The sequence below is a fragment of the Mya arenaria genome, chromosome 13 (assembly GCF_026914265.1).
Source record: "Mya arenaria isolate MELC-2E11 chromosome 13, ASM2691426v1".
Classification (NCBI taxonomy): domain Eukaryota; kingdom Metazoa; phylum Mollusca; class Bivalvia; order Myida; family Myidae; genus Mya; species Mya arenaria.
This window is the reverse complement of record NC_069134.1, coordinates 51503001-51518113: the sequence shown is the minus strand read 5'-3', so window position 1 is coordinate 51518113 and position 15113 is coordinate 51503001. Positions and strand designations below refer to the sequence as shown.

General features: G+C 34.8%; 2 protein-coding genes across 2 annotated transcripts; both read right to left on the bottom strand.

Moving 5' to 3' along the window:
* Window positions 1-2570: 2570 nt before the first annotated feature.
* LOC128213896 (E3 ubiquitin-protein ligase Midline-1-like) lies at window positions 2571-5953 on the bottom strand. Its single transcript, XM_052920011.1, has one exon. The coding sequence runs from the start codon at window positions 5944-5946 to the stop codon at window positions 3997-3999; it is 1950 nt and encodes a 649-aa protein (XP_052775971.1). The 5' UTR covers window positions 5947-5953; the 3' UTR covers window positions 2571-3996.
* A 6505-nt stretch (window positions 5954-12458) lies between these two features.
* On the bottom strand, window positions 12459-15107 carry LOC128213894 (probable RING finger protein 207 homolog). Its single transcript, XM_052920009.1, has one exon. It carries the CDS (start codon window positions 15033-15035, stop codon window positions 13068-13070), a length of 1968 nt encoding a protein of 655 aa, XP_052775969.1. The 5' UTR covers window positions 15036-15107; the 3' UTR covers window positions 12459-13067.
* Window positions 15108-15113: the final 6 nt, after the last annotated feature.

Sequence of the window (15113 nt, the reverse complement as noted above, 5' to 3'; positions counted from 1 at the left end):
TCTCTCATTCACATATGGTTCACAATGATAAAACCTGAAATGTCAAGTTCCGCTGTTCAGAATATGGCCAAATCCAAAATATGATGTCAGAATAATAGTGTTCTTTCTGCACAGAATTGTTTAGATACCCAATATCGTTAAACTTTCGTAACATATTTTGTGAGACATGCATTCATTCTTTGGCATTGCGACATTCCGCAGATTCACAGCTGTAACACATACAATGTCCCTTATGTCGGGTGGTAACGAAACATCCGAAAAAAGGCTTACAACCGGACAAATGGGCTTCACACTTACAAAAGGCAACAACAGAACAGCTCAGAGAGACAAACATATCACTCACGGATTACTGTGATCCTAGTTTGTTGGCAGACAAGCACATCATAGCTGGATACTGCTGCATCGACTGTGAGGCAAACTGTGTCGTTTGTGAGAAGATTCACACAATGAGACTAACAAGAGACTATTAAGTGTTGCAGCTGACCTTGACATTCAGAGCGCAGAATTGAATCAGATGCAGGAAATACAAAATATTCTAATGTGGGACAAGCCTTTTTGATCTCCGATCATGTTCCAATGTTAATTAAAGAGATTTTAAGGTTTTAATGGAGGAAAACCAATACAATAATAAGTGTTCCAAGTTTACCAATGCCTCTGTTATGAAGAGATTTTAAAAGAAGAAAGGGACTCTAGACCGTTATATCGAGATACACAACTCTTACGGAAATGTTCTCAATGAGGACCACATAAAAACTGAAAGCAGCTGTATATAAAGCTCAAGCAAAGCTGGTGAAGGTAATTGAACGGCAGGAGAACTTCTTCTTATTGCAAACATCAAATGAAAACAAGGTTGTTACTGAATGCCACCAAGATCTAAAGGAAATCATGAGTCGCGCAGATTCCGCTGGTTTATCAACTGGTAAAGCCGACTTCCGATATGGGAGGAAATGTTAGACTCGAGAAATGATTATCTAGAGCAGTTGAATAGACCAAATGAGGCGTTCGTAACAGCTTTTGGCTCTAAATTCAAAAGAAAACCTAGTTGACGGTATATGTAATTTCCTACCGAAACTTCACCTAAGATAGATTAAATAATATTAACATCAACAGGAAGTGCCAACTTGCAAAAAATGATAAAAAATGTCTAAGAACAAGTTTGACTTGGTTTCACCTGCTCGACAGCTCAACAAACTAGAGTTGTGTCATTTGACTTTTCACTGAAGAAATCGGTGTATTCTCCAACCAAAGAAATACACGTCGTGTTGTAATGTCTTCGATCCATCGACACCAACGAGAATTTGGAAATATTAAAAACAAGATTATACCCTTGAACAGTTGTAACATCAGGTAAATATGTACTTGTTTCTTTCCCAGACGAAAAGTCGTTGTTTATGACGAGCAGCTGAAAAAAACGCGAATGAATTTGAAAGGAATGGGCGCATCTTTCTTGTTCATTTCAACGCAATTATTACAACAGTTGACTGGGCATCAGGAGGTTTATGTCCTTCAACATCTGATTTGACAACTGGAAGAGAGAAATAACTTATTGTGGATTTGACGAACAGATCAGAACGTATTGGTATCGGTGCGCTAAGTGGAAACTACTGTCATTTCCCGTGGTATTGAACACGATAGTCAATATTTCGAGTAAAGTCAAGCACATTTATCGAGAATTGACACCGACGTTGATGGTAACGTTTACATTTGCGGATTGAAATAAAAGAACATTCATATGTTGGATGCCAGGGGAACTTTGCTCAAGGTGTTTGACCTAGCCAGCTATTACATATCGCCAATATTCATTCGCGTTTTAGAAAATTGGACGTTTAATAGTGTTAGGGGCGATGCTAATAGTGCCGGACCGTTTTTCTTTAAACTCGAGTAGTCAATTGCGATTTGCCAATAAATTGGTAGGTGTGCCGTTTTTCACAAATCACTGATTTGACCTCCCTTATTATAAAATAAAAAAGAGTAATAACCTGGGTTTCATTTTTATTTATTTTTTAAATTTGTTTGAAATGTTTTAGTCTTATGATATTATGTATGATATTTATCTTACCGAAAGAGTTTCGCGAATATTGACTGGATGATTATCGCGAAAATTAAGTGGTTTACACGAAACAATTCGCAAACATTAACAGGTTATTTTACGGTAGTTATGTCCCACCATAGAAATGTACATGTTGTATTCAGTTTGTTGCAACAACGTTTTGCGACGTATTTTCAATTTCTCGTTAATACATATAACAAATAAGATAACAAAGTAAACCGTTTGTTCTTGTGCAGTGAACGAACGTAGACTGATAATCGACCTTATCGTTGTTCAGTAAAAAGATCACTTGTTTATTTAAAATTTCTTGAATGGATACTTGTAAACGGACATTCATTCGGTGCTTTAAAACTTACAAGCAGAATAAAGAAGTGGCAAGTTTTTTGGTATACACTGAGGCACTGATTCACCCACTTCAACGTGTTGTAGAAGCGTACAGCCTGCTTTGATACTGAATCATGTGTGGGGAATCATTTCAATAATAAGTATTTAAAACGAATACAATGACACAACTGAACACGTTTTATCCATAAGACTTTAGTCATACAATATATATATCATCTTATTCTCGTTTGACAATTTGACATTCCATAAATGCAATGGATGAAAAAAGAGCAAATACCAGAAAACGCCCAAAACACACTTCACTGTATTCTAATGTATGGACAGCTGGAACAACACTGGTTTTGTTACTTACAGTTGTTTACTGCAGTTTGCTATTTGTCACGTCCATGGCCTATCAACTCCGAGGCTCTCTTCACATTTACCCCATTGTAGCTCGTTTTGCTTAATACTGTTTTCATGTTTGCTAAATATGTTTTAATAATTGTTGCGATAACCGCTCGCTAATTCCGAGTTATCTTCCTTGTAGTCATTTTTTTTTTTCGAACGCTACAGATAGCGAAAAGCATTAAACAATAAGTAAGTATGCACGTATACAATGTACTACAAAAAGGATGTCGTTTAGGCTTTCCATAACAACATTATGAACAAAACAAAATTGAAACAAACAGAGTTGAGTTTTATTTCTCTGTATACCAGGGCACAGACGGGTACGTTTTGGTGGACACACTGTCTACAAGTGTAGCACCCCTATCGACCAATGCAGCAATACCATCTAATGTTTTGTGATTTGGGTAGTTCTACGTCAACCATTAATCAGGTGGTTCTTATTTGTTTGTATTTTTATACATAACTTTCCACAACATTTATGAGTTACATGAACAAAGACAAACGGTAAAAAAACTTCCAAACTTTACTTGTTTTTGTTTCAGATCACATATAGTTACTATTATAAGTCATGTTTCTTCTACGGGTACCCAGATCCCCGCAGGCAATTGACGATCAGGTACCCTGGTACATTTTCCCCATCAATGCCCTACTGTATACACAGGTATTTACATGTGTTAGTTGTACATATAAACTTAGCCATCATTACCTTTCCATCTTAAAGATACACACTACTCCCAAATAATATGTACCGCAATTAATACAAATGTTTTAATTTACCGAAAATGATGAATACATATCGAAAACAATGGTTCTGATGAAGGATAGTGTGTTTTATTTGAAAGAAAGATGCAGAAAACATGTTTTGAGATGATAGTTGATCACTGTCAATCTTTTAGCACTCACCAATCATTTAATATTTGTGCGTTTTCAGCTATTAAATACATGGTAACAGTCTTTACTCTTGTTATCAGAAAATGATATTTTCCATATATGCATTATTTAGTAAGTAATTAAAGATATATCACTGAAAATTCATGTGTGTTATACATGTGTATGTATTGATTTTAAATACGAGTTTCACTGTAAATGGTGACTTTCAATAAGTGTATTGACAACAGGAAAAACTCGAGCATTGCTATACTGACGTCTTATCACCGACAGAAAAAACACGAACACTAAATCAAATCTGGTTCAAGATTAATACTGTCATTTGATTACTTAAGTTTAAAGAAAAACGGTCCAGTATTATTAGTATCTCCTAGAATAATAACGTCTTCCCCATTTTCACTGACGCGAATAAATGTTGGCGATATGTTATAGCTGGATAGATCAAACACTCGGAGCAGCGTTCCATCGTCATCTAAAACGTGTATGTTCCTTGATTTCAATCCACAAATGTATATGTTTCCATCAAAGTCGGTGTCTATTCCTGTTGGCCATACCAAATTTGAGGGACTGTACTCAAATTCTTTTACATCATTTTCAATATCATAAGCAATGAATGTGTTTCTTTCGCATGACCAATACAATCGTTCTTCGTCAAGGTGAAAGTGGTCCGGCGTTTCTTCGATTTCCAGATTCCTAGTAAGACACTCTTTGGGTTTTCCAGATATCAAATCAAATTTTGCAGGGCCACTTTGTATCATTGTAAAAATTGTATCAGGTAGTTCTAACTGGAAGGAGGCGCTCATTCCTCTTAAATGCAAATCTCGTGTTTTCCTCAGATGCTCGTCAAAAACAACGACTTTCTCTTCGTCTGGGAAAGAAACAAGTACATCTTTACCTGATGTTACAACTGTCCAAGGATTTGATTTTGGTTTTAATTGAGCCAAAATCTCGTTGTTGTTGATGGAGTACATAACAACACGTTTATTTCTCCGGTCGGAAAATACACCGATTTCATCAGTGAAAAAGTCACATGAAACAAAATATGACTTCTGCTTGCTGAGTTGTCCAGCAGGAGAAGCCAAATCAAATGTTGGAACTAAGTTGTTCTTTTCCGACATTTCTCTTAGATCATTGGATGAGGGCACTTCCAATATCTGTGAATATTCCTCCATCTTTCCTAGGACACCTGTCTGCGGGAAAACATAATCCATATTGTCAACTAATTTTAATCTTTTGAACTTTGAATCAAAGTCTGCACCAAGCTCCTCTGTTCGTTCATTAATCTGCTTAAGTCGTCTCTCGAGTTTACATTTTACAATGAAATGTGCCTTCTTTCCGATGTCATTCCTTAAGCAGTACTGGGCTGTATTTGTTGATAGACTAACATAATCTGATCTAGTCTTGATTTCCTTGAGATCATTGCGACATCCATGGACAAAGGCATCAGTTGCTGCTTTGCTCTCTGTAATAAGATTGTTCTCTGATCGCTCAATGTTCTTTATCAGCTTAACCTTAGCATCATGCACAGCTGCTTTCAGTTTTGAGTGATCCTCATTAAGGTCTTTTTCATACGATGTGTATATTTTGGAATAATTATCTAGAGTTTCTTTCATGTTGGTAAATATATTTTTTACTGTGCGCATTGGTTTGCCTCGATCATATTCGCTATCGATCTCCTGTACATCCGAACATGATCTGTGGTCAAACGCACACGTTGAACAAAACACTTGCTCGTCCCCTACACAGTAAAGCTCAATAGGCTTGTCCGAATGCTTGTCACACATCAGAAGTTTTTGTATTTCCTGCATCAGCTCAAGTTCTGAGCGCTGATTGTCAATGGTCAGCTCAAACACCTTATGGTCTCTTGTTGGTCGTAATCTTTTATGAGTCTTTTCACAGTCAATGCAAATTTTCTCACCACAGTCAATGCAACAGTACCCCGCAGTATTGCGTTCGTTAACCAACATACACGGATCACAATAAACAATCCTTGTCAAACGTTTTTCCCCTAGTTGTCCTGTTGTTGCCCTTTGTAGGTAGGAAGCCCATTTATCCGGTGGTAGACCTGTTTTGGGAGGCTTCGTTACCTCCCGACATAAAGGGCATTCAATGCCCTGCAACTGTGGCGAATCTGCGGATAGCCTCATTACCCATGTCTGAATGCATGTTTCACAAAAAATGTGGCTACAGTTCAATGATCTTGGTTCCCTAAATACCTCTGTACAGATACAGCACTCCATTTTACTGATATCTTCTTTCGAACTTGCAAACGCCATTTTTCAATAACGGAAACTGAAAGCGAAAATAGAAAGACAAAATTCCACATCACGCTGCGAGACTGGAAAAACGCTTCCGAAATGGACGGAATGGTTACGAAATGGTCGATGCCGTCTGCCGTGAAGAAAATCTGTTTGTATCATGATTTTTAGCTCTACTGGCCAAACGCCAGAAGAGCTTATATGCGATGGTAATGTATACGAAGTATGTGCATCCGTGCGTCAGTGCGTTCTTGCGTCTTTAAACAATTTCTTATTAACAACGATACAGTTTTGATTGTATGAATGAAACTTGTACAGTCTCTAGATGCATGACTAGATGCCCATGCATGACTAGATTATGGGCCTTGATAGTATAAAAAAATGCTATTGTGTAATCAATTGCTTGTGAACACGATACAGTGTTCACTTTTGATTGTATCTAAATGAAACTCGTTCAGTATTTAGATATCGATTAGAGCTTGGTTCCTTTCGAAAACCAGCCAGATTCGCCCATGCATGCCTAGATTATGGGTCTTGAAAGTATAAAAATATGCTATTTTTTTAGCTAAGTCTATTTTTAGCCAAGTCTACATGAGCGAAGTCTATTTTTAGCCAAGTTTACATGTAAAGTCACAATTGCTTGTAAATGTTTGTTCCAATTGTGCGCCTGGGGTCATAACTGGCCACGCCCAGGGTTCACAGGTTTGGTATACTTAAATTGGTAAATGTTAAAACCTTTTTGTCTGAAACAGCTAAGCAGATCCTTGCTATTTTGAACAAGACTTTATTTAGTGGTTCACTTACATGGTTTTTCAAATTATGCCCCTTGGATCAAAACTGGCACTGCCCCGGGGGTCACAAGTTTCCTTGAGACTTATTTAAGAAATATTTTTAAAATCTTCTTGTTTCAAACCACAAGGCCGTAACCATTGATTTTTGTTGTGGAGCATCATATGATGACCGTCGAGCAAAACATTTGAAATTATGCCCCTTGGGCAAAAGCTGGCCCCACCTTTTTTGACTTATTTTTAAATTTTTAAAGCTACAGCAATGAAATTTGGACCATGTGCACAGTTTTGCAAACGAGCATCAATGTTGTCCTCGGATGTCTTTGACTTTGACCTTTTGACCAACTTCTTTATTTTTAAAGCTACAGAAGTGAAAGTTTGACCATGAGTATGGTTTTGAAAGCAAATATTTTTACCCTCAGATTATCTTTACTTGGCACATATTAAAATAGTTCATGCAACTAATCTGCTTACAACACTTTCTGTCCTCAGATGTTGAACATGCAGCGTTTTTTAGTTAACCCAAACACAAAAAGTGAACTATATATTTGTTGCCTATTACTCATACGATTGAAAATTACCACAAGAGCCATGCCAGTAAAGCATAGGCCCTCTGGGGCCTCTTGTTTTAATTGAATTCTCTCACATAGGGTAAAACAAACGCTCTTTGAGATGCGTGTGAACTTTTCATACATAATGTTCCTTTAGTAAAAAACGCCAGAACTCATGTAAACATATTAACAGGGAATAGCGGGGACATTGACTTTTGGTTCAGCCAAGCCCCGGTTAAAATCTCTGTCCTGCGGGGACGAACTGCTGGTAAAAATCCCCGTCAAATGCCCCAGCACCCCAGGGACCCTAGGTAAGGATCATTCCCCGCTTTTTTTGGCACGAAGACAAAACCACCGCATTCACGCGGCACTTACAATCTAAGAAACAACATAACTGAGAGATGTATAAATCATCATGTCATTAAATAGAAACTTACTCAAATATGACGAACATGATACATGAGATGAGGATATGAATATGTTATGTTCATCATGTTTGACAAACATGGCGCTTTTGGACGTGGTCGACTGACCGAGAAAAACTAAACTAAAACCCCACCTCTCTGAAAATCAGAAACTTCTGCCTATTTGTCTCTTGAATCACAGTAGTGTCTTCATCTCTTATAAGCTCCTTAATTTAAAGCTGCACTCTCACGGGATGAAAGTTTTGAACATGCATCAAATAACATAATTTGAATATAAAGGAATATCAATGTTAACTACGCAGATATATGTAAATCAAACAGTACCAAAAAATTTAATTTGATTTCTCAATTCAATGTCATCACTACGAGAGACTCCCTAGAAACTGATTTTAAACTATAACGATTTCTCAATTCACTTAACCATACAACAACGAATTTAATACAAGGTTTTTTTCATTTATTCTTAACACAAACTATGCAATTTTAAGTGATACTCATGTTCTCTTTTTTGGAATTAATATTTTTTAATGAATTGGGTCGTTTTGACTGGGGTTGTAACTAGAGTCACTGTTCGTCAGACTACAATCGTTAATTGAGTTAGAGATAACGATTCATGTTGTGGCTATGTGTTTCATTTATTCTTTACCCAAATTTGTTGAAGTATATTAATTTATAAATTGGGTCGTCATTAATGTGCCAGTGCATAGCACTGACGCATGGTATCCATGTTAAACATCCCTGGAAGACTGTAAACAAATACTTTTAGTGGTGAACCTGCCGCTTTCAAGTGTGTAACTTCAACACCACATATCCACTGTTAAAAATATAAAAGGAAAGTCACATTTCTATATGTCTTTATTTTATCACATGCTTAACAATCATGACACCATAGCTCAACAATATACAAAACTGAAGAAGAGGAATACAACAAATAAACCTTCTATGCAAAACATCTTTTGTAAGATATAAACCGTGATAATAATGTTTAATCAAAATTAATCAACATGACTATCAACTCAACATGACTACCAATGTGAAACTGTAATGAATTTAACAAATTGTCACATAAAACTTCTAGAATCTACAAAGATATAAATATTAGATTTTATAAATTAGAACAAAAAACAAAACAGTTAAGAAGATAGAAATTAGAAAATATTATGATTTTGACAAAAAGAAAATCCACAGTTAAGAAGAAACAATTAACAATAAACACCTATGAGAATCAGGGTGCTTTACAACAATTTTAATAGCTATATATATTCAGCATCAACTAGCAATCCCTCCAACCCAGCATGGTAGAGAATGTTTGAATTACACAAAACGCATGATTTTATACTCAAATTACCCATGGGATTGCCTTCTTTAGAGCCTTTTTGGGGGATGCCAGGGTAAGGGGTACAATGTGCTGCCAGTAACATCAAAAACATTATTTTGTGCAAAGATATAAATTTTAACATACTCTACAATATAAAACTGAAGTATAAAAATATTTCAGTTAGTAATTACATGTACAAAATGATGGAATCCATTTAATGATTCTTTGTTGACAATTTTCTTTTTAACTAGTTGACTTACATTTACACAGATACTAGCAAAAACTCAATTGTGCAGAGTTTCGTTAAACCAAGCCTAAATATTAGATAATTTAATTTACAAAACATTTTTCGGCCTTATAACTTTATAAGAAAATAAATAAGTCTCATGCTTAATTGTTTTGAAAGTCATTCAAGTTATTAATTACATGTTTAATTTCTAATAAATACATCGTATGAGGTAGCAGCTTAAAACTTAAGATAAACAGGTAATACTTAATTATACACATCAAAATTAGTTAATGGTCACTTATTAAAACAGCAGATGTTTTTTCTTTACTCTCAGATTTCATTAAAAAACAACAACTCATAACACAAATTTATTGTTTTTTTCCAGAAACTTCTGTAAGCAACCATCCCAATAGTCAGTTATTGAACTAATTTTACAGGAATATTTAAAAAAATGATAAGGTGACCATTAATTAATTTTGTTGGGTGAAGAAATCAATCTGAGATTTCAACCATTACATTATATGACTTAGGTTGAGCACAATCATGCTTCATCCCTTACATATGTTTATAATGAAGAAAGAAAACCTTGCACATGAAGATTTTAGCACAGCATAGGACGGGTCAATGCTTTCACATATGGCTGTTTTATTTATGTGTTTGTCATGTGTGCCTAGATTTCAACGTTTTACAAAGAAAATGAAATACTTGTATGAAAAAATCATGTCCTATGTTCAATTTGACCATGCCAACAGAATTCTAATACAATATTTAACCTGTAATTTTTGATATTTGATTTCCCAAATATGGGCATTAATAGTTGTAATGGAAGAATTGAATTGTTTTGACGGATTAAGATATCATTTATGTATTTCTTAAATTATATCGCCAATAAATTAGCATTTGTATGTTTCTTTTTGTATTTTATTAAAGGGCTTGTTTGTTTATTTGAACAGGTAGCTAGGTTTAATAATAAACTTGAAAATAAAACAGCATTATAACACTATTATATTTTTTGAGAAAATAATACAGAATATATGGAAAAAATGCAACCAAATTCATTTAACACCAATATTAGCCTTTTTACTTGACAGAAGTTTCATAAACATTAGTATATACATTAAAGATTCTTTATATTCAATAAACTGATAGGACCAATATCTCCTATATACACCTGACCAATCAACTGATAGGACCAATATCTCCTATATACACCTACCCAATCAACTGATAGGACCAATATCTCCTATATACACCTGACCAATCAACTGATAGGTCCAATTGCTCCTCTTTACACCAGACCAATCAACTGATGGGACAGAGATCTTCTATACACACTTCACCAATCAACTCCTAAAACCAATATCTCCTATATAAACCTAGCCAATTAACTCATAGTCACAATTATCTCCTATATACACCTGACCAATCAACTCGTAGTACCAATATCTTTAGGCTTAACAATATATCAATTAAAAAAAGTATTTTATATACAATGTTAAATTGTACAAAATATTGCAACAATAACTATTCTTACTGAAATTTATCATATCACAAATATGTTTATCTTCAAATCAAATGGATATTCAAAACATCTGGCCCCAATTTCTTGATACCTCTTAAGCATAACAGGCTTAAGTAGCTTGTTTCAATTAGTCAAAATACATACTGAAATTGAATTTCGATGAACAAAAAATGGTTTATTTTGATAATCATAAAGATAATTCCTACCTTAAGTATAATATCTCTTAAAGAATTAAATATTATGCAAATTATTGAAAAACATAAGTGCTGAGCTTAGCTTAATCCTGTTATAAGAAACTTAAGAAGCTGGGGCCAGGCCTTTATATCATAAAAATACTTAATGATAACACTGACCTCAATCTTAAACTCCTTCACAAAACATAACAGCAAAATAGGATTCAAAATCTTCTGTTTTTACTCTTTAAAAGTACATATTTTTTATTCACACATTCTTCACAAGATCTTGTGCTTTCGAAGAGCAAAAACCTAGATTTTGAATGAGTTTTCATGTGTGGTCAAATTAGTAAATATTGAGATTTAGAAATCACCATAAGGATTTTCGTGATATTGGGGCCAGTAATAGTTTTGTTACCAATGAATGACTTCAGAACCTATGACAAAAATATAGCTACCTAAAATATCACGACTATACTTAACAATAGAGATTTTCCTAATCAAATTCTATCCTCCGTAATTGAAAATAGCAATAAAGCATATAAAGATAATACATGCAATGAAATAATAAAATAAATTAAGTCTACAAAAACGAAATATTCACAACAGTTCATCTATACCACCAACATCTCAACTTCTTCATTGACAACAGCCTTAATGCTGCACTCTCACAGATTGTCAGTTTTGACATTTTTATAAGACAAATGTCTCAGAATCAGCTGGTTTTGGCATCAATGCCTTAAATTTTATCATATTAGATTATAAACTGAAGAAAGAACTCAATTGTTTGGTAAAGTGCTGTTGTTTTTTTTCATTTTTCTTAGAATGTTAGTAATGCTTTAAGCAATAAAACATCAATTTTTAAACGTACAGAAAATGAACTGTGATCTACCGTAATATTTTGTCAGCAGTCTTATTTCACTGTCTTCCTGACATTTACACAACAATTTGGTCATTCAAAGTCATTAAAATGTTGTCATGCAAAACAATCAATCTGTGAGAGTGCAGCTCTAAAGCAACGCATGTATCTGAAAATACCACCAAAGACAAGAAACCGTATACGAACAATTCTAGGAAAAGTTATGGAAATGATTGCAATGAATTCTTAAAGGACAATTTCATGGAAACATGAAGCAAACATGAATCTAAATGCTGTAATTCCAGGTATTCTATATATAATCATAAATTTTATCATACTCTACAATATAAAATTGAAGTATCAAAACATTTCAGTTAGTAATTACATGTACAAAATGATGGAACCCATTTAATGATGCTTTGTTGACAATTTTCTTTTTAACTAGTTGACTTACTTTTACACAGATACTAGCAGAAACTCAATTGTGCAGAGTTTCGTTAAACCAAGCCTAAATATTAGATAATTTAATTCACAAACATTTTTCTGCATTCTAAATAAAATATAACGGTGCCAAATATGCGGCCTTAGACTTAAATAAATAAGTCTCATGATTAATTGTTTAGATCGAATTATCATTCAAGTTATTAATTATATATTTAATTTCAAATAAATACATGTATGAGGTAGCAACTTAAAACTTTAGATACACAGGTAATACCTAATCAAATCAACAGTTGTTTTTCTTTACTTTCAGATTTCATTAAAAAACAACACATAAACCCCTTGTAACACTCTTGTACAATAATGAACTTAATTTTTTCTAGATACTTCAATAAACAACCATCCCAAAAGACTTGTCAGAAGACAGTTATTGAACTTGAATATTTCAAAAATGATAAGGTGACCATTAATTAAATTTTGTTGGGTGTAGAAATCAATCTGAGATTTCAACCATTACATTATATGACTGAGGTTGAGCACAATCATGCTTGATCCCTTATAAGTTATATATTCATATACATACATGGTAACAATCTTGTTATCAGAAATTGATATTTTCCATATATGCATTATTTAGTAAGTAGTTAAAGGTTTATCACTCAAAATTCATGTTTGTTATACATGTGTATGTATTGATTTTAAGATTTGAGTTTCAATAAGTGTATTAAAACAGTAAAAACTCGAGTATTGCTATACTGACGTCTAATCACTGAAAGAAAAAAAACGTAACACCGAATCAAATCTGGTTCAAGTTTAATACTGTCACTGTTTGATTACTTAAGTTTAAAGAAAAACGGTCCAGTATTATTAGCATCTCCTAGAATAATAACGTCTTCCCCATTTTCACTGACGCGAATAAATGTTGGCGATATGTTATAGCTGGATAGATCAAACACTCGGAGCAGCGTTCCACCGTTCTCTAAAACATGTATGTTCCTTGATTTCAATCCACAAATGTATATGTTTCCATCAAAGTCGGTGTCTATTCCTGTTGGCCATACCAAATCTGAATGACTGTACTCAAATTCTTTTGCATCATTTTGATAATCATAAGCAATGACTGTGTTTATTCTTTCGCATGACCAGTACAATCGTTCTTCGTCAAGGTGAAAGTGGTCCGGCGTTTCTTCGATTTTCAGATTCCTAGCAAGACATTCTTTGGGTTTTCCAGATATCAAATCAAATTTTGCAGGGCTGCTAGCAATTCCACTTTGTATCATTGTAAAAATTGTATCAGGTAGTTCTAGCTGGAAGGAGGCGCTCATTCCTTTTAAATGCAACTCTCGCTTTTTCCTCAGATGCTCGTCAAAAACAACGACTTTCTTTTCGTCTGGGAAAGAAACAAGTACATCTTTACCTGATGTTACAACTGTCCAAGGATATGATTTTGGTTTTAATTGAGCCAAAATATCGTTGTTGTTGATGGAGTACATGACAACACGTCTATTTCTTTGGTCGGAAAATACACCGATTTCATCAGTGAAAAAGTCACATGAAACAAAATATGACTTCTGCTTGCTGAGTTGTCCAGCAGGAGAAGCCAAGTCAAATGTGGGAACTAAGTTGTTCTTTTCCGACATTTCTCTTATATCATTAGATGAGGGCACTTCCAATATCTGTGAATATTCCTCCATCTTTCCTAGGACACCTGTCTGCGGGAAAACATAATCCATATTGTCAACTAATTTTAATCTTTTGAACTTTGAATCAAAGTCTGCACTAAGCTCCCCTGTTTGTTCATTAATCTGATCAAGTCGTTTCTCTAGTTTACATTTTACAATAAAATGTGCCTTCTTTCCGATGTCATTCCTTAAGCAGTACTGGGCTGTATTTGTTGATAGACTAACATAATCTGATCTAGTCTTGATTTCCTTGAGATCATTGCGACATCCATGGACAAAGGCATCAGTTGCTGCTTTGCTCTCTGCAATAAGCTTGTTCTCTGATCGTTCAATGCTCTTTATCAGCTTAACCTTAGCATCATGTACAGTTGCTTTCAGTTTTGAGTGATCCTCATTAAGGTCTTTTTCATACGATGTGTATATTTTGGAATAATTATCTAGAGTTTCTTTCATGTTGGTAAATATCTTTTTTACTGTGCGCATTGGTTTGCCTTGATCATATTCGTTATCGATCTCCTGTACATCCGAACATGATCTGTGGTCAATAAACGCACACGTTGAACAAAATACTTCCTCGTCCTCTTCACAGTAAAACTCAATAGGCTTGTCCGAATGTTTGTCACACATCAGAAGTTTTTGTATTTCCTGCATCTGCTCCAGTTGTGAGCGCTGATTGTCAATGGTCAGCTCAAACACCTTATGGTCTCTTGTTGGTCGGAATCTTTTATGAGTCTTTTCACAGTCAATGCAAATTTTCTCACCACAGTCAATGCAACAGTACCTCGCAGTATTGCGTTCGTTAACCAACATACACGGGTCACAAAAAGATATGTCTGTCGAACTCTTCAGCCTGAGCTGTCCTGTTGTTGCCCTTTGTAGGTGAGAAGCCCATTTATCCGGTGGTAGACCTGTTTTGGGAGGCTTCGTTACCTCCCGACATAAAGGGCATTCAATGCCCTGCAACTGTGGCGAATCTGCGGATAGCCTCATTACCCATGTCTGAATGCATGTTTCACAAAAAATGTGGCTACAGTTTAATGATCTTGGTTCCCTAAATACCTCTGTACAGATAGAGCACTCCATTTTACTGATATCTTCTTTCGAACTTGCAAACGCCATTTTTCAATTTATCGGAAACCGAAAGCGAAAATAGACAGGAAAAATTCCACGGTCGACGTTATATTCTATACTGGTACA

What these genes read in the sequence shown, in the direction of transcription:
- LOC128213896 (XM_052920011.1), bottom strand. Translation starts at nt 5,946, where the DNA reads ATGGCGTTTGCAAGTTCGAAAGAAGATATCAGTAAAATGGAGTGCTGT.
- LOC128213894 (XM_052920009.1), bottom strand. Translation starts at nt 15,035, where the DNA reads ATGGCGTTTGCAAGTTCGAAAGAAGATATCAGTAAAATGGAGTGCTCT.